Raw genomic sequence first — 18,561 nt, 5'->3', positions numbered from 1 at the left:
TTTTTTTTAATGGAAAGACATTTTATTTTAAATATAGCAGTGTGTACATGTCAATCCCAAACTCCCAATCTATCCCTCCACCCCACCCCTCGTCTCTGGTAACTATAAGTTTGTTCTCTAAGTCTGTGAGTCTCTTTCTGTTATGTAAATAAGTTCATTTGTATAATTTTTTTTTAGATTCCGCCTATATGCGATATCATATGATATTTGTCTTTCTCTGTCTACTGAGTATATATTGGTTTTGCACCATTGTAAAATCGAAAACTCGTAAGTCGAGGCATCATAAATGGGGGACCATCTGTAAAAATAAATTCCCTCTTTTTTCCTTGAAAAATCATGTTGGGAATTTAACTTGGAATTTTAAAAAGGGTATTGGTTTTGGGAGAATTGACATTTTATGATATAAAGTCTTATGATTCTTTAATTCATTCCCTTTTTCCAGATTTTATGTCCTTCAGTAAGCTATTGTAATTCTTCATACTGGCCTGATACTTTTTTTGTTATACAGGTTTTTTTCATTATTATGAACATGATTTTTCCCATTTTCATTTCTTGGTGTTGATTGCTTGAATAGAGAAACACTATTTGTTTTGTATAGTAACCTTGTATGCTTTACCATACCAAATTCTCTCAATAAGTCTCACAGATTTTATTAGAGTGTTTTGTTTGGGTAGCTGTACAAATATGCCACTAGCAGACGAAGAAATAGATGCCTTTTCTGATATTTGTTAGTTCTTTCTCTCTTTTTTTTTTCTGCCTTTTTTATAAGCTAGAATCTCCAAGGCAATGTTGACTAATAATGGGGGTAAGAGGCATTCTTGTCTACTTCTGAATTTTATTCAAATAGGTCAGTGTTTTGCCATTTGGGATAATATTTGGCATCCATTTTTGGTAAACAACCTGTATTATTTTAAGAAATTTCCTTCTAATCCTATTTAACTTAGAAATGTGTTAGGAGAGCAGCTGAATTTTATCAGTTGACTTTTAAGCCTTTCTTGATATCATTATTCATACAGTTTTCCTCTTTAATTTGCTGAGGTAATGAATTATGTTGATAGATTTGCTGATACTGAACCTCCTTTGCATTTCCAAATGTAATCGTATATGTCAGTAATTCCTGTGAAACAAACCAGACAAAATTGCAGTGGCTTCAAAACCAACAATCATTTCTTACTGCTCATGTTTTCTTCAGGTTAGTTGGGGGCTGGTTGGTCTAGTCTGGGCTCAGCTGAGTGGCTCTGCTTGTTGCCGTAAGTCTGTTGGTCTGATGGGGCTGCTTTGCTTCAGGTTGTGGTGGTGGGAGCAGCTTTGCCCCAGGTGACTCTTATCCTCCTTGTGGGGCAAGCAGGCAGAAGCACAAGAAGGGAGGCGGCAATGCACAAGGCCTCTTGAGGCCTAGCCCGGGGAGTGGTACCCTTCTACTTCATTTTATTCACCCAAAGGCATTTGACTGATCCCAAAGTTAATGGGCAGGGAAATGTATACCATGTTGATGGCAGGAACTCCAAAATCACATGTAAAAATTCTTGGACACAAGGAATGGTGAAGAATTATGGTCCTATGTAGCTATAATTTTACTTTGTTGAAAGATTGTTGGATTGTATTTGCTAATGTTGTATTCAAAATTTCAGCATCTACATTTTTTAAAGTATTTATTTATTTTCCTTTTTTTTTTGGCTGCGTCAGGTCTTAGTTGCGGCACACAGGATCTTTGTTGAGGCATGCAGGATCTTTTTGTTACGGTGTGCGGTCTGCTTGGGTTTCTCTCTAGTTGTGGCGCGCAGGCTCCAGAGCACGTGGGCTCTGTAGTTTGAGGCATGCGAGCTCAATAACTGTGGCTTGCAGGCTTAGTTGCCTCGCAGCATGTGGGATCTTCCCCAACCAGGGATCGAACCCGCATCCCCTGCATTGAAAGGCAGATTCTCTACCACTGGGCCACCAGGGAAGTCCCCAGCATCTACATTTTAAAAGTGAGTGTTTATGGATTTCTTTTTGTTGCCTCCTTTGTAGATTTGAATATTAAATTTAGACTGGCTTCCTAAAAAAGAATTAAGGGGGTTCCCATTGACCTGCTCTGTAGATGACCCCAGCTTTCTCCACCAAAGAAACCAGTGGCCAACACACCCGCCATAAACCCCCTACAGATTTCACTGGGCTTTTGCCCCACAGCTATTTGCCTCTACTGACATTAGCCATCCGAGTCCCTCCCCACTCCCTTCACCCTGCTCCCACCCGAGCCCTGAATTTGCACAGGCAGCCAGCCCAGGCCTCTGTGGCTGCAGGAGTGCAAGGCGCAAACCTAGAACCCCCACAGCTGACCCACACCACTGTGTGTGCTCTCAGGGCTAGACCCTCCAGCTGTGCACTTGCACACTGTGGGCCTGACACCCATCACCAGCCTTCATTGGCATGTGTGCATCTGTGGCAACATCCTATAGCTGTGGAAGTGCACACTGATAGCCAGGGCCTCTGCAGTTGCTTGTGGACCTGGATCTGGCCCTGTCTCCTGTCACTGGCACCACTAGGCTCACCTGCAGCTAGACCCAGCATCTGTGCACCTGTACACCTCCAGCCTTTCTCCCAACACTGGTCTCCACTACCGTGCATCAAAAACAATAAAATACTTAGTAATAAATTTAACCAAAAATCTATATACCAAAAGCTAAAAGACATTGATGAAAGAAACTTAAAAATACACAAATAGAAAGATATCCTATGTTCATGGATCAGAGGAGTTAATATTACTAAAACGTCCATACTACCCAAAGCCATCTATAGATTCATTGCTATCCCTATCAAAATTCCAATGGCACTTTTCACAGAAATAGAAAAAACAGTCCTGAAATTCATGTGGAACCACAAAAGACCCTGAATAGGCAAAGCAATCTTGAGAAAGAAGAAAGATGGAGGCCTCACTCATCCTGATTTCAAACTATATTACAAAGCTATAGTAATCAAAACAGTAAGGTGTTGAGATAAAACCAGACACATAGATCAATGAAACAGAATCGAGAGTCCACTAGAAAGACAAGAATACTCAATGGAGAATGGATAGTCTCTTCAATAAATGCTGTTGGGAAAACTGGATACCCATATAAAAGAATGAAATTGGACTTCTATCTTACACCACTCGCAAATATTAACTTGCAATGGATTAAGGACTTAATTGTAAGACCTGAAACTGTACAATTCGAAAAAGCTCCTAGACCTTGGTCATGACAATGATTGTTTGGATATGGCACCAAAAACATAGGCAACAAAAGCAAAAATTAAGAAGTGGAACCACATTAAACCAAAAAGCTTCTGCACAGAAAAAGAAACAATCAACGAAATGAAAAGGCAACCTACAGGATGGAAGAAAGTATTTCCAAACCATATATCTGGTAAGCGATTAATATACAAAATCTATAAAAAACTCACAACTCAATAGCAAAAACACCCAAACAATTCAGTTAAAAAATAGGCAAAGCACCTGAATGGACATTTTTTCAAAGAAGACATACAAATGGCCGACAGGTACATGAGAAGGTACTCAATGTCACTAATCATCAGGGAAATGCAAATCAAAACCAAAATGAGATATCACTTCACATTTGTGTGAATGGCTATCATCAAAAAGACAAGAGATAACCAATGCTGGTGAGGATGTAGAGAAAAGGGAACTCTGGTGCACTGTTAACAGAAATGTAAATTGGTATAGCCACTGTAGAAAACAGTATGGAAGTTCCTCAAAAAATTAAAAATAGAACTACCATATGATCCAGCAATTTGACTCCTGGGTATATATCTGAAGGAGATGAAATTACTGTCTTGAAGTGATATCTGCATCCCCATGTTCATTGCAGCATTATTCACAATAGGCAAGACATGGAAACAGCCCAGGTGTTCATTGATGGAGGAATGGATAAAGACGAAGTGGTATATATACATAATGGAATATTATTCGGCCATGAAAAAGAAAGAAATCCTGCCATTTGTGACAACATGGAAGAACCTTGATGGCATTACGCTAAGTGAAATAAGTCAGGTAGAGAAAGACAAATACTATGTGATCTCACTTGTATATGGAATCTAAAAACATTGAACTCATAGAAACAGAAGAATGGTGGTTGCCAGGGGCTGAGGGTTGATGGAAATGGTTAGATGTTGGTCAAAGAGTACAAACTTTCAGTTATAAGATGAAGAGGTTCCAGGGATCTAATATACAGCATGTGGAGACTATAGTTAACAATAAGGTACTGAATATTTTAAAGTTTCTATGAGACTAGAGCTTTAATGTTCTTACTATAACAACAGCAACAACAATAAAATAGTAATTATGTGAGGTGAAAGCTGGGTTAACTAACCTTATTTGGGTAAACATTTCAGAATATATGTGTATCAAATCATAACATTGTACATCTTAAACTTACATAATGTTGGGGAGTTCCCTGGCAGTCCAGTGGTTAGGACTCAGTGCTTTCACTGCTGAGGGCCCGGGTTCAATCCCTGGTCAGGGAACTAAGATCCCACAAGCCAAACGGCCAAAAAAAAAAAAAAGAAAAACACCCAGAAAACAAACAAAAAAACGTACACAATGTTATCTGTCAATTATATCTCAATAAAGCTGGGGAAGAAAAAATAATTAAAGAGTTTTCTTTCTATTTTATGGCCTGAAGTAGTTTAAATGATATTAAAATTACTTGTTTTTAAAAAAAGTTGAATTAAAACAGCTGAACCACTCTGTTATGATGACTTTTTCAGTGGTAGATATTTATTCACTTTTTCAATCTTTTTTGATAATTGACCTATTCAACACTTTTTGTTGGGTTAATTTTGGTTTCTGAAAAATCATCCCTTTTTTCTAAATTTTCAAATTTGCTGCGGTAGAGTTTAATGTAGTGTCATTTTATAATTATTTAAATCTTTTATGTATCCTTTTCCATTTCCAGTGTTGTCAATATTTAGTCTCCCTTTTTCCTTAATGAGACTTGCAAGAAGGTTATCTGTTTTATATGTCTTTTCAAAGAACAAGTTTTGACTATCTCATTAATTCCATCTTTTTTGTTGTTAAAGCCTTTTCCTAGTTCTTTTTAGTTTAATTTCTGGTTCTTTCCCACATATCTTAAGATGAATACTAAGTTCCTTTATCTTTGTTCATTAATACTGAAGACATTTAAGAATATAATTTTTTTTCTGAGAAAGGCGTTTACTGTGCAAAGTAGGTTTTATTTTTTTTATTTTTATTTTTTTATTATTATTTATTTTATTTATTTTTGGCTGCATTGGGTCTTCGTTGCTGCGCGCAGGCTTTCTCTAGTTGTGGCGAGCGGGGGCTATTCTTCGTTGCGGTGCGTGGGCTTCTCATTGCGGTGGCTTCTCTTGTTGCAGAGCATGGGCTCTACACACGCGGGCTCAGTAGTTGTGGTGCACGGGCTCTAGAGCACAGGCTCTGTAGTTGTGGAGCACGGGCTTAGTTGCTCCGTGGCATGTGGGATCTTCCCGGACCAGGGCTTGAACCGATGTCCCCTGCATTGGCAGGCGGATTCTTAACCACTGCGCCACCAGGGAAGCCCCAAGTAGGTTTTAGAATAAAGTGTTCTTTTAAATTGCTTTCTAGGTAGTTTGTAATTTCACTTTTGATCCAGTGGTGTTCTAGGAGTATATTTCTTAATTTCCAAACAGTTACTCTTTGCATCTTTTAAATTATTTAAATCTTATAGCAGTTATGCTCAGCAAATCTCTTTTCTATTATCTTTTTAAAATATTACTGCCTTTCCTCTGTCTCTTCCCTCTTCTTCTAGAAGACTTCTTATTCTTCAGGATCTACAAGTCTCTTACATTTTCCTTCATGATTCCCTGTCTTAGTATTTTCGACTTTGTGCTCTGCGATACTTCTTTTACTTTCTCTTCCAGGTCACTATTTTGGGTCTCAGCAGTGATCATCTTTTCCTTCAATTCATCTACTGAACTGTATAGTTGGGGAATCACATTTTGTAGTTCCAGAAAGCCTCTTTTTAGGCTGCACTTGAATCTCTGTGTAAGCGCCTTTTTTTAAAATTAATTTTTATTGGAGTATAGTTGCTTTACAATGCTGTGTTAGTTTCTGCTGTGCAGCAAAGTGAGTCAGTTATACGTATACATATATCCACTCTTTTTAAGATTTTCTTCCCATTTAGGTCACCACAGAGCATTGAGTAGAGTTCCCTGTGCTATACAGTAGGTTCTCATTAGTTATTTATTTTATACATAGTAGTGTATATATACACTACTATGTCAATCCCAATCTCCCAACTCACCTTACCCCCTCTTCCCCCCTTGGTAACCTTAAGTTTGTTCTCTACATCTGTGACTCTATTTCCTATTTTGTTGTTATAGCTGTTGTGGTTGTTCAAGTTGGCATTTGTTATCCCCCAATCAGTTTATTTCTTTAGACATGCATTGCTTCATCAGCTTTCCACTGGGTGCTGGATGCACAGAGATGGTTATAAAGGATTTTGTTGTTGGCCCATAGCGGTCAGCTCATGGTGGAAGGGGTCTCTGAGAGCTCCGCAGAGGCTAGGAGGCCCTCAAGTGGTGGGAAACTAAGTACCTGAAGGAAGCCGCCCTCTTCCCAGGTCTCCTTGCAGAGTGCCTCTCTGCTCCTTTACTTCATTCTTTCTTGGCCCGTAGGAGGCCTAGGAGACGGACAATACAGGTCTGATACTGTTTCCCGATCTCCTGGTCTCCTTGGGCCGGGCCTTTCTGGTGCTGCCTCCCCATCTTTGCTCAGCTCTCGAGGGAGAAGGCGCGACAACACTTCTTTCTGCTGAGACTCCCACAATGCCTAGGGCTTCGCTCACATCCGAGTCTTCTCCGCAGACCTCAGTAGCTTTTTGGCTGAGGAGAGGCAGGCAGCCTGGAGTTGAGAATGGAAACAACCTATGCTTAGGTCACCATCTTCCCAGAATCTTCTGTGGTTTTTAAAGAGAAAGAAGAAAGGCTTTTCGATGACTGGACCTTAGTTACATTACTTCCAGGGAGTCGCTCTTTAATAACGCAGGGCTGGTGATGAGGCTCAGGGTGGAACCTGTATCAGTTGGGGCGCAGTCGTGAAAATAGAACTACTGAAATATTGCAGCAAGAAGAGATCTGTCTGTCTATCTATCTATGTAACCATATCTATGTATATATTTATAAAAAGTGGGAGTAGCTAGGAGAGGGAAGGTCCAGAAGGTTTATGCCAGAGGATCAAATGTCTCTAACTGTTACTGAGTCCAAGCTTGCTCTGCTCACCGCACGACAGGCCAATAAATCGGAGACGAGGTGTTGAGGCAAGGAAGACGACTTTATTCGGAAAGCCGGCAGACGGAGAAGATGGCAGACTAATGTCTCAAAATAACCATCTTATCAGGGTCTGGATGCCAGTTTCTTTTATAGATTCAGAGAGGGAAGTAAAGTAAGTAAAAAGGCAAAATAGAGAGGGAGACGTGGTGAGGAAGTAAAGTAAAAAGGGCCATCAGTCTTGCAAAACATTTCCTGGAATGACCAGCCTCTGTGAGGGGGTGTGTTAATTTCAGCCATCCACAGGTGGGCAGGGTCAGATCGTCTCCCTGTGAGCTGAACAGAGGCACTTTAGTTCAACATTCAGGCAGAGGGGCAGGGTTCCCTGAGGCAGGCCGTTATGTGTGATTATAATAACAAGAGCAACGAAAAGCAAAGGTTAAAGTCAAAGAAACAGATCCAACATGGAATCCGATTTAGCTCTTCCCTGTTACATAATGACTCCAACTTGAAGCATTGGAGGGGGTGAGGAAGCCAGAACTCACTGGAATTCTGAGAAGTCACCAGGTCTCGCTGAAAAAGGTGACCCGGAAGAGGAAGCTCATAGAGAGATGTGTGAAGTCACACTGTCTGAATGTCGCAGCGTCCCGAGAACAGTGACTTCTGCTTCATTCCCACCTTCCAGGTCTGTTTCTCTCAGTGGCAAACTCTAAGCTGGAACCACACAGCAAAGGGCCTTCTGGGTAACCTGGTTCCTGGCCTTGGTCAGGAGTGGCGGTGGTACCTGCGCTGACCACAGACAGTCGAGCTCAGTACCCCAGCAGGAAGACCAAAGAGGAGCAGGGTAGGACTGTGCCTGTGGCGGAGTGGCCTCTGGAGAGACCTCTGCCTTTGGCCCCAGTGTGTAGCTCTCTCGAGCACGTGCTTTGACGCGGCTCTCAGAGGCGTCCTCTCCACTAACACCAAAGCCACAGCATCACTCACTCACTGGTCATGGATTCTTCCAGAATCCTGTGGCCCAGTGCCAAGACTGGTAGGTGAGCCTTCTTGACTATGTCAGCATCTGGCAGTGCAAACTGCATAGGTTTTTGCAACGGAAAGCCCTACATTCAAATCCCTCTACTGCTGTCCACTACCCGGGCAGGTAAATTGCTCTTTCTCAGCCCTTTTCATTATTTGTAAATGAAGGGTGACAATATCTAACTTTTAGGACAGTTAGAAGTATGAAATGACAATTTATATAAAGCACCATCTATTAACTGCCTCTCCTGTTTTTGGTCATTAGTCTTGCCGCCTTGACAATGCTTCTAGTGCTTGCCTGTGGAGAAGAAAAGTGATGCTGTTGCTTCTTTCCTTCCGTAGTAAGTGGGGGCCCTCAGAGGGGCTCCTCTTTTGCTGGCTGAGTGGCAGGGAGGCAGATCTCCTATCACTGATCTGAGATACTCTCTCCAGAAGCAGACCACAGTAAATCCTGACCTTTCAGGCTGGGTGATGTAGGGAAAAGGGAGGCTTTATGTAACAGAGAATAAATATGGAGAAAAAAGTAACAGGGAACAGTCATGCTAGACCCCAGTAGTGGGAGAGGGAATGAGAGCATGGAAAGGAAAATACCACTGGAGGCTGCACTGGGAGAAGTGGAACGGAGGAGAATGAAGAATTGCAGGAGTGGGAAACCGAGAATGGCGAGTCCCTTAGAGAAGAACACAGCCGCAGACTGGCAGGTACAGCTCTACCAGCAACAGTGTGATGCTTACCGTCACCCCAGCTGTGTGCCAGGTGCAAATCCATTCTGTGCCGGGTAAAATCACACCAACTGGGTTACAGTTTCTAGGTAAGGAGAGTGCAGGTACAAGTGTCTCATCACATCATTAGAAACCCAGCTTGGAATTTCTTGACCATCTGCAAGTTATTCCTCTTTTCCTAAAATGTAACTGTTATAGACAGTACCAGCTGGGTATCCGGGCTCTGTGGGCAGGTATAAATCCAAGCCCCAAACCCTGGCGCTCCAAAGAGGGTTCCAAGCAGCTTGGAGGCAAAAGGCACTAGCAACACAGTGATGGTCACTTAAATCACCAGAAGAAGAGGAAGATTCTCAGAATGTCTCTTTACCAAAAGCCTGGGCAGTCAGGCAGTGTTGGAGAGAAAGAGAGAGGAGTCACAGGCTGGGATCTTTGAAAGCAGATGGAGTTTGTGCTGGAAGATGCTCATTAGGGATCAACACCTGTAAAAGGAAGAGGGAGGAGGTGGGATCTGGCAAGGGAGAAGTTGAACTGCGATGCAGGCGCATCAAAGCCTCGGCCCATCAGGTGGGGAGCTGTGGCGTGAGTGCCCTCTGCCAGAGAGCCTGCATTGACCGCAGATGGCCAGGCCTCGTTCACTGGGATGTGGGCCGCCCCAGGAAGGACATGACCTCCGGTGAGGTCAGGGTTCTGCAGCTGAGGCAGACCGTGAAGGAGCTGACCTCTAGAGGCTGCCCCCTGCCAGGCCCCTGACAGCTGGATAGGAAGCCCTTCCTGGAAGGGGAATCCCGCTGGCACACCTCCCTGTCTACCATGTGGGGGGCGGGTATGGACAGAAAACGAATGAAATCCCAGTCAGCCCTGAGATCTCTGTTTTCGCTCTAATGCTTGGCTTTATTTTTTTTTTTTAATTTTTTTTGCCCGCGCCCTGCGGCATGTGGGATCTTAGTTCCCTGACCAGGGATTGAACCTGCGCCCCCTGCATTGGCAGTGTGGAGTCTTAACCACGGGGCCGCCAGGGAAGTCCCTGCTTGGCTTTATTTTTAAATAAAGAGAAATTTTAGAGCCACTAATTATTTTCTAACATTTACAAAATATGCAGTGTCGCAGAGTAGAAAGAGCAGGGTCTTTGGAAACAGAAGATCCTACCTGAGTCTCGTTCCTGGGTGTGTCCGTTTACTACAATCTTGGGGAAGTTGTTTCACCTCTCTGAGCTTCTTTTCTCCCCTGGAAAATGGACCTAATAATAGTCACTAATTCAGAGGGTTGCTGTGAGTATAAAATGGCATAATCTGGATAACGATTTAGTGCGGAGCCGGAAAGCCAGTAGATTAAATAAATGGTGTTACAATGATGAGACTATTTCCTGCGGCTTTGATGTGCCAGGCGCTGTGTAAACCGTGGAGTGGGCATGGGGGCAGTTAGTCTTAGGAGAGTTTAACCCAGTCCTTGTCACCTTGGAGTTTACAGTCTCATTGAGGATTCAAGACAAGGGCAAATGGGAGTGTGTGAACAATTCACTGCCATAGCCAGGAATTTTGTAAGAAATACTATTTTTCTGCCTGACATGTTTTCTGTTAGCATTGCAGTGTAACCACTAGAGCAGGATCTGAAAATCTTCTGGAGGCCTACCTTGGCCAAAGTCTTTTGGGTGTTATTTACTGGGAGAGACAATGGCTAGGTCCTCTGTTTCAGATGTAGAGAACATCAGGAGCGTGCCGTGAGGAAAAGGCCACCTTTGATGACCGCTTCCTCTTGACACGGGAGATTCTGAAGGCTGTGGACTGATAGGGACTCTGGGTGGGGAGCAGATGCTGCCTAGTGATGTTCCTTGTTTGGGAGAATCCTCGAACAAGTTCTAGCTCCTTGTTTCCTCCTTCACTAGAGAAGAAAGTGACAGAACATTTAAAGATGTTCATTCCCGACAGGCGTGCCAACATTGCATCACAATGGTCTAAATGTTCAAGTTCAAGGGAGGCAGAAAAATCACGTATATGTTTGGTGTAGATTGGAAAGATCTTAGCGTTAAGCTGTTTTCAGGTAAATCATGGGCATCTCTCTGTCTTACAACTTTTCCCTACTCTCAGTTCTACTCACAGTTCTGTGGGTCAGGAATTTGGACAGGGCGCAGCCAAGTTGGCTCTTTTCTACTCCATGAATTCTGGAGCCTCACAGCTGAATGGATGGGCGCTGGCTGGATGGCTTGACTGTGGTCATGTTCTGGACCCTCGTTCCTGCCTGGGCTTCCTCGCAACATGGGTGTCAAGGTGTCTCTGCCTTCTTATGTGGTGGTTGGCTTCCCCCAGAAAGAAAGTGGAGCTGCCAAGTCTCCTAGAGTTTGGCCGGGAACTGGCACAGCCTCACTTCGGCCACATTCTTTTGGTAACGACGAGTCACAAGGCCAGCCTGGATTTAAGAGGACATTACCTCTAGAGGGTGGAGTGGCATATGCATACAGGATTAGGAGAAATTGTTGGTCACTACTCCAGTTACGATTTCTGCATAACTTATTACCCTAAAATGTAGCACCTAAAAGCATCCATTTAATTTTGCTCATAATATTATGGGTCAGGAGTTTGAGAAGGGTGCCACTGAGTAGTTCTCCACTGAGGGGTCTTTCACAAGGTTGAGGTCAGATGTCACCTGGAGCTGCAGTCATTTGATGGTTTGACTGGGCCAGATGTCCAAGATGGGTCTGTTGCTTGACTGGCAATCAATGCTGGCTGTCGTCTGGGAGCTCAGCTAGCGCTGTCAGCTGAAGAGCCTAGATGTCACGTCTCCACCATGGTGGTCTGAGGGTAAGCGGACATCACGCCGGCTGGCTTTCCGCAGAGCAAACGTCCTAAGAGGGCCAGGCAGAAGCTGCACGGCCTTTTCTAACCTAGCCTAAAACGAATAGAGCATCACTTCCACCACTGAAGCGGTTACAAGCCACCCAGAATCAAGGGGAGGAGTCAGTGCCCACCTCGCAATGGCCATGCCACAGTCACCATCTTTGGAGATTATTTTACCCAACTCTTTTTTTAAAAAAATTTTTATTGGAGTATAGTTGATTTACAGTGTCGTGTTAGTTTCAGGTGTACAATAAAGTGAATCAGTTATACACATACATATTTCCACTCTTTTTTTTAAGATTCTTTTCCCATATAGGCCATTACAGAGTATTGAGTAGAGTTCCCTGTGCTATACAGTAGGGTCTTATTATATTTTACCCAACTTTTCTGTCACAGAAATCCACCAACTCACCTATGATCCTGCTAGAAGGCAATCTTAAGTCATGATGTAGATAAACACTGTAGGGTTTGCATCAGAAATGAGTCCTTTCAGAGCTCTAGCATTTGGATCTCAAAATTCAAAGTGCTGAGATGTGAGCTTAAAAATTAAAGGGACTTCCAACTCCCAGATCTTGGCCCCTTGGGCCTTTCTTTATCTCACGTATCCTGGCTGGAAGTGTAGCTTTTGCCAGGCTGCCTCCTTCTGAACCAGCTTTCTGCTGTGAAGTGCTTTCACAAATGAAAAACACATTTGGTCCAGTGAGAAGCAGTCTTGTCACTGAAACGTCTAATTTGGTGGTTTCTGATGACAATGGCTCTACACTCAGCCAGTGCAAACCTGCCAGGAAAAAGCCCTAAGTGTATCTGTCCTCCACGGCCCCACTCACCCTACCCTTACCCTCCCACGCAGACAATGGAACCGAGTGGCATCTTGCCCAGAAGCATTGCTCAGAGCTGCTAGAGGATGAGCAAACCTGGAATCCAGAGGCTGGTGTCTTGAGACATTTGGGGACTGGCATGAAACAGACACCAGGGAGGTGATAGGGCCAAGAGGATGAGACTCTCAGTAGCTTCCCCACTTTCCTACCAAAGACTCAAGCTCAGCTCCTCCCTCCAGAAAACAACCAGGCCCTCTTTAGGGGCGTGGCCTTGCAGCCTTTTGTTTTAGAATATTGCTTTAATTCCAGGACTGAGTTACCTGACCATACAGGGTAATCCCTGTGCCCCATGTTGTATCAGATGTATGGAGTTCTCTCTCATAGGAGGGGCAGAGACAGGACAGAAGGGACCATTTTACCACAGTGACAAGGCAGGGAGAAGTGAAGGGATCAGATAGCACCTATTGCTAGAGTGAAAGTGAAGGAGCTTCCACCCCAGTGGGATGGGGCAGAAGGATCTGGGAGGGGCAGAGAAGTGCTACAGACTAAGCCTGGGCTTCATTAAGATGCTTCCAGACTGAGTCCATTTGGTGGTGGGGAAAAGACCACCCTCTGAATACCCTCACTCAGATGTCAGACCTTCCTGTGGCTGATCATCCCAAATTACCAAGGAGCTCAGGGGCTGAACGCTGGACCGTGCCTTTTTCTGATCCAGTACCAACGACATTTTGTTCATATTCTCACAGGGCTTGGAAAAAGGGAAGGCCTCCATGCCTTTCATGAAAGAGGCTGCCCGTGACCTCCCTAGCAGGGTCTTCAGAAGCTTTGTTTAGAGGAGATTGCTCGTCCTGGTCCTTGAATATTCATGATCCTTGGTATCTGGCATGAATGCCTTTATGATGTCATAGATTTGCCCCCATATGAACACACATCACTATATTGTTCTTGCATGAAATGTCTAGTTTCTTTATCTTCTGATTATTTCTTTGGCAGAGTGGTTTATGGTGAAGAAACACACTTTATCTTTTTGCGTTCATGGACGGGCAGAGTCCACTAATACTCCCAAGCAGACATCTCTTCAACTCACCTCAATCATATTAACTAACCTAGGTTTAGTCGTATGTTAACTATTATTGTCCTTCAAGGAACAGGGTTGATATCTGGCTTCCAGCTGGAAGTTACCTGTGCCGGAGGTGCCAGAGGTGATAGGGCTTGCGGGATGGGGGAGTCTTCCCTGTGCAGAAAACTTCCCTGGAAATCTTAGTGTGTCAGGAAAGCTGAGATACTCAGGATGGACACCATGCTTAATAACCCCCAAGACAGAGACTGACCCTTCTCCCGAAAGAGGGTCTTGTTGCTTACTGGAGTTATGTAGACAAAGCAAATGTTATGTGTACAGAAGAGAGGAGTGTGTGTGTGTGTGTGTGTGTGTGTGTGTGTGTGTTTGTGCTGAGTTAAGGGAGTTTAAAAAGACTGAGGGGTTCAAGATTGGCAGATAGGTTCGGTGAAAATGTGCTTCCCCCCTCTTTTTAACAGGCTGATAGGAGTGTTGAGAGACCATGTGGTCTAATAGAAGAGCACGGAAAAGACAGACCCACCTGGTTTCCTATCCTGGCTCTCCTAGTTTTTTATCCAGGCTCCACCACTACGAGCTGTGTGACCTCTGGGCAAGTTACTTAACCTCTCTGAGCCTCAGTTTCCTCATTTGTAAAATGGAAATAACACTTCCTAGGACTGCTGTGAAGATGAAATAAGATAATGATGTAAAGCATTTAGCACACTGTTTGGCACAGGGTAGGTGCTAAATCCATAGTAACTGAGTATTATTGGGTGTAAACTGAGGACTCTTTCCCCTTTTCCCCTTCATCTTTCCTCTAAACCCACCCAAGTTTCCACCCCTTTTGAATTCCGGTCATTTGAAGAGAAATTCTTTCTTTCCCAGAGTACTGATACTAATGATCTAAACTTGGGTTGGATAATCACATTGTGTCATCAACCTCCAGATTATTAGATATTATTTACAAGAAAAATAGGCCTGGAGTTCCTCCCAGACCAAGGACAGAGGCTGCAAATTGAATTTCGAGGGTTGCCGACCTTTAGACCCGGGCTGGAGGCAGGGGCAGCCCACTCTCCTGGTCTTGAAAGCCACAGCAGGCTCTTGTAATTGAGTCACCGCCTGGGATTCAGTAGGACTAATCCATCTACATAATTTCTTCGCCTGGTTTAATGCCATTAACGAAACCGAATTAAGGAGCGGGTGGAGTTGGGTGGGACAAGGGGAAACGGATTTTCTTCATGGGAGTCGCTGCCGCGTCTCCACCGCCAGGCTGGAGCCTATGGTCTGATTAATGGGCCGCTCTGAGGACCAAGTCCTGACAGCGGCGACCCCAGTCCCTCAGCAGAGCGCCGGGCTTCCGGGTATCCGCGCGCCGAGAAAGGGCCATCGCGGAAAGGGTTTCCCAGGATGTCCCAGGGCTACCCTGTCCCCCCTTCCCTTTCCCAGGCTCTCTCTTCTTCCCCATCCGCCCCTCTCTTGCACAATTTCTGAGCAGTTTTCCTTTTAGTTCAAATCTTCAGGGACGTTCCCTGTTTTGTCACTAGCGTGCCCCAGGCGACATGTCGATCCCTTAATCCCTCTCCAGCACTCGCCCCCAGTCCCACCTCACTCCGTTTGTCTGGGGTTGGCCATCCCGGGTGGTGGGCACTCTGCGCCTAGTTTGCCAGCCAGAGCGACCAGCCCTAGGAGGAGGGGCCTGCGTGCGGGGGTGGGGGTGGGGTGGGAGGTGGCAGCCGCCGCGGTCAGTTTCACTCTCTGCCCTACTGACACCCAGATCCCCGCGCGCCCTTCTCACGGAGAGTCCGGCAGTCTCAACTTGGGCAGCTGGCCAGAGGCGAGGAGTCGCCGACTCCGGGACTGAGATTCCAACGCTCGGTGCAGGCACTTGCCAACAGCGGAGTCCCCAAAGTGTAGGTGGCGACCAGCGCGGGCCCAGGCAGCGCTGCGGGGAAGGCGGGCGCCGGGATCAGAGGGGGTAACGGGAGCGGGGAGGGGGGACGGGGGGCGCCGGGCTTCGATCTCGGCGGCCGACAGTGCGAGTCCGCTCCGGCGGCGTCCGCGGGCCCTGCCTGCCCCGGAGGGGCCGGGGGACGCCAGGCTGACACGCTCGCCCGCACTCCTCTGGGCTCGCCTGGGTTTTGCCACCCGGCGGCTGACGTCGGCGCGCCCCTGCCGAGCTCTCCTTTTACTACAGCCCGCCGGCGGCTTTGTGCCGGCCCCGCCCTCGCCGGCCCCCGCCCCCCGCGTGCCCACACCTTGTCGTTTATATAGAATGCGCCGCCGTGCCGAATCGCGGGACTCGAGAGTTCTTTGGAAGGAGAGCGCAAGCGAGGGAGCGGGCGAGCTCCAAGGGGGTGTGGGTGTAGGGAGACGGAGAGAGCAGGTAAGGGCCGTCGCGTCCCGCTCCTCCGCCCGCCAGCAGCTCGGGACCCCCCTTTGGCAAAATTATAGGAACCTGAAAATTGGTTCAGTAGAAAGAAAGAGGCAACCCTCCCCTCTCGATTCTCCGCGGGCGAGGAGCTGCGCGGCTCTGCGGTGTAACAGGCTCACACGTTGCTCATCACATGTTCAAACATTTCCCTTTCGGGGAGGCTCGTTATTTTTAAGTGAATATTTTCGTCTTTGTTTTGATTTTTTTTAACCTTCCTCGGGGTTTTATTTTGATGGAGTTCGCGGCCCGCAGCGGATGGGGAGAGGCGGGGGAAGCGGCCCGCTGGCGCGCGGGCAGCCCACCCAGGCAACTCCCCTCACGGCCCGCGCCGGCCCGGCGAGCGGCCGGCGCGGAGCCCCGGGAGGCCGGCGGCCGAGCCGGGGAGTCCCAGCCGCACCTCTCGGCGGCCCCGGGGGTGGCGAGCGCGGCTCTCCGCGGGCGGGCGGGGGTGGGCAGGAGCGGCGGGCGCGGGGCGCGGAGGGAGCGCCGCGCCGCTTTGTCTCTGCACTTCTGGAGCCAGGCGAGCGGCTCCTCCCGCGGCCGGCCGCTCGGGCTCGCGGCGGCGGCGGCGGCGGCGGCGGCGGCGGCGGCGGCAGCGGCTCCTCCTTCACCCTTCTCCTTTCCTCCCCACTCTCGTAGGCAGCGGCGGCGGCGGCAGCGCTGGGGAAAGCGGCTTCTGCCCGGAGCCACGCCGAGGGGAGCTCGCGGTCGCGACTTGCCGCCCTAAGCACTCTCCCAAGTCCGGCCCGCTCGGCGAGGACTTCCGTCTCCTGGCCGAACCTTGTCAAGCAAGCTGGGATCTATGAGCGGAAAGGTGACCAAACCCAAAGAGGAGAAAGATGCTTCTAAGGGTAAGCCCGCCCGCCGAGTCCGCCTGCTTCCCTTACCTTGGTTTCCCTCGCCCGCTCGCGTGCGCGCCGCCCTCCGGCGGCTCCCGGCCCCCCTCCCGGAGCCTAAGCTGCCCGTGACCTCTGCGACCCCGGCGAGAAAGGCGGGGGCCGGGCCGCTGGGGGGCCTGGGTTTGCACCACTTTCCCTCCTTCCTCGTGGAATTGTCGCCCCGCGAGTGCCTCCAGCCTCTTCGCTCCCCCTCTGGACGCACCGGGGTGGCGCTGCGGGCAGACGAAGCTGCTGCAGCCCCGAGCGCCGGGAACAGCGCTGCCTGCCACCGGCCGGCCCCCTCTCCGTGCGAGTGCCTGTGTTTGCGTGTGCGCGAGTGTGCATATGTGTGCTGCGCGGGTGCAACATGGTGACATACTCAGGAATCGGCCCCACTCTTAGAACCCAAGCTCGAATCCACCTTCCACCACCCTCTCCCCGCCCCCAATGCAAACAAAGAGCCTGGCCGACACGCACAACCCCTCCCCCCACGCTCCTTTCCCCCTCACGCCCCCCCTGCTCCCCAACTCTCTACGTCCCCTCCCCAGAAGGCAGGAGCTTGCAACCTTCCACACGCCGCGTGCAAAAGTGAGCGATCCCGGTGCCCCGGCGCCGCCCGCGCTGCGCGTCGGCAGCGCAGCCTCGCCGAGCCCCGGGAGAACAAAGGCTCTTGTCCCCTTGCTACCAGTGCCCAGCAGGAGCGGGCCCCCGCGGGAGGGGAGAGTCCCCTCCCTCCACTCTGGGGGGTTTAGCCATCTGGCCCGCGGCGCCCGGCCGCCGGTCCCCCGGAGAGCGCTTCTCGGCCTGGGGCCTCCCACCGGCGGGCTGGGGAGGCGCAGCGGAGCAGGGCTCAGGCCCGGGAGAACTCGGGAGAAGGAAGGGGCGTCCCCTCGACCCCTACCAGTCCTAGCCGTGGCCGTGCTGAGGACCCGGCTTAGCTCCGGAATGTAAGCTGGAGACAGCATCCTTGGAGACCTGGGTGCAGAGAGAGGCACAGAAGAGGGGGTGTGGTAGAGCCGTGGGGAAACGGCAGGTGCCTTAGCTGCAAGTGTCCGGAGTGGCCACAGAGCGGACGCCGGAGTGGGCTGGACCGGCCCGGAGGGCCCCAGGCAGGCTGAACCGCAGCGACCCACGCCGGGTCCACGCTGCTGCAGAAGTGGGGCTGCAGTGGGGGGAGCCCCAGCCTTCGTTCACGGGGCCCCGATTCCTCCTTGAGCCCTGGGGCTCCCTTCCCTCCCACTCCTTTCCCTCTTCCTTTTTCTCATCTCCTCCTTCTCGCCTCTCCCCATCTCTCAGAGCTTTCTTTCCCGGGAGATTCTAGGGCAGCGTCAGCCCTCCCCCGCGGAAAGTTGTCAAAGTCTTCAGCTCAGGGCCTTTATCCTTGTTTCTAAATGGAGCCGGTTCTCTTCCAACTAGGCGGAGCGTCGACGAGAGGCTCCAGAAGTTTGTGGGGCGTTTAGATCTGCTGTACTAAGGGTCAGTGTTGCCATCGGCCTGCCTCAAGGCTAGAGGTCACCCCCTTCGGACCCACTGATACCCGCAGGCTGTTTGAGGCGCACAGA

The 18,561-nt window shown here is 48.4% G+C and overlaps 1 protein-coding gene across 4 annotated transcripts in view; it reads left to right on the top strand.

Moving 5' to 3' along the window:
* The window catches only part of FGF13 (fibroblast growth factor 13), a 528,165-nt gene that overhangs the window by 5,612 nt on the left and 503,992 nt on the right, over positions 1 to 18,561 (top strand). For 2 of the 4 annotated variants that reach the window (XM_082445451.1, XM_082445446.1), the window contains exon 2: positions 16,761 to 16,972. In XM_082445451.1, coding sequence (XP_082301577.1) covers positions 16,924 to 16,972 — 49 coding nt within the window. In that variant the 5' untranslated portion in view covers positions 16,761 to 16,923. Of the gene's footprint in view, positions 1 to 15,464; positions 15,601 to 15,968; positions 16,074 to 16,760; positions 16,973 to 18,561 lie in introns of those variants that run through there. The other 2 variants (XM_082445447.1, XM_082445448.1) reach the window with 2 other exon arrangements.

The sequence above is a fragment of the Balaenoptera physalus genome (genome assembly GCF_965194825.1).
Source record: "Balaenoptera physalus genome assembly, chromosome: X".
NCBI lineage: Eukaryota > Metazoa > Chordata > Mammalia > Artiodactyla > Balaenopteridae > Balaenoptera > Balaenoptera physalus.
The sequence above is the reverse complement of the archived record's forward strand: the minus strand, read 5'-3'. Positions and strand labels throughout refer to the sequence as shown.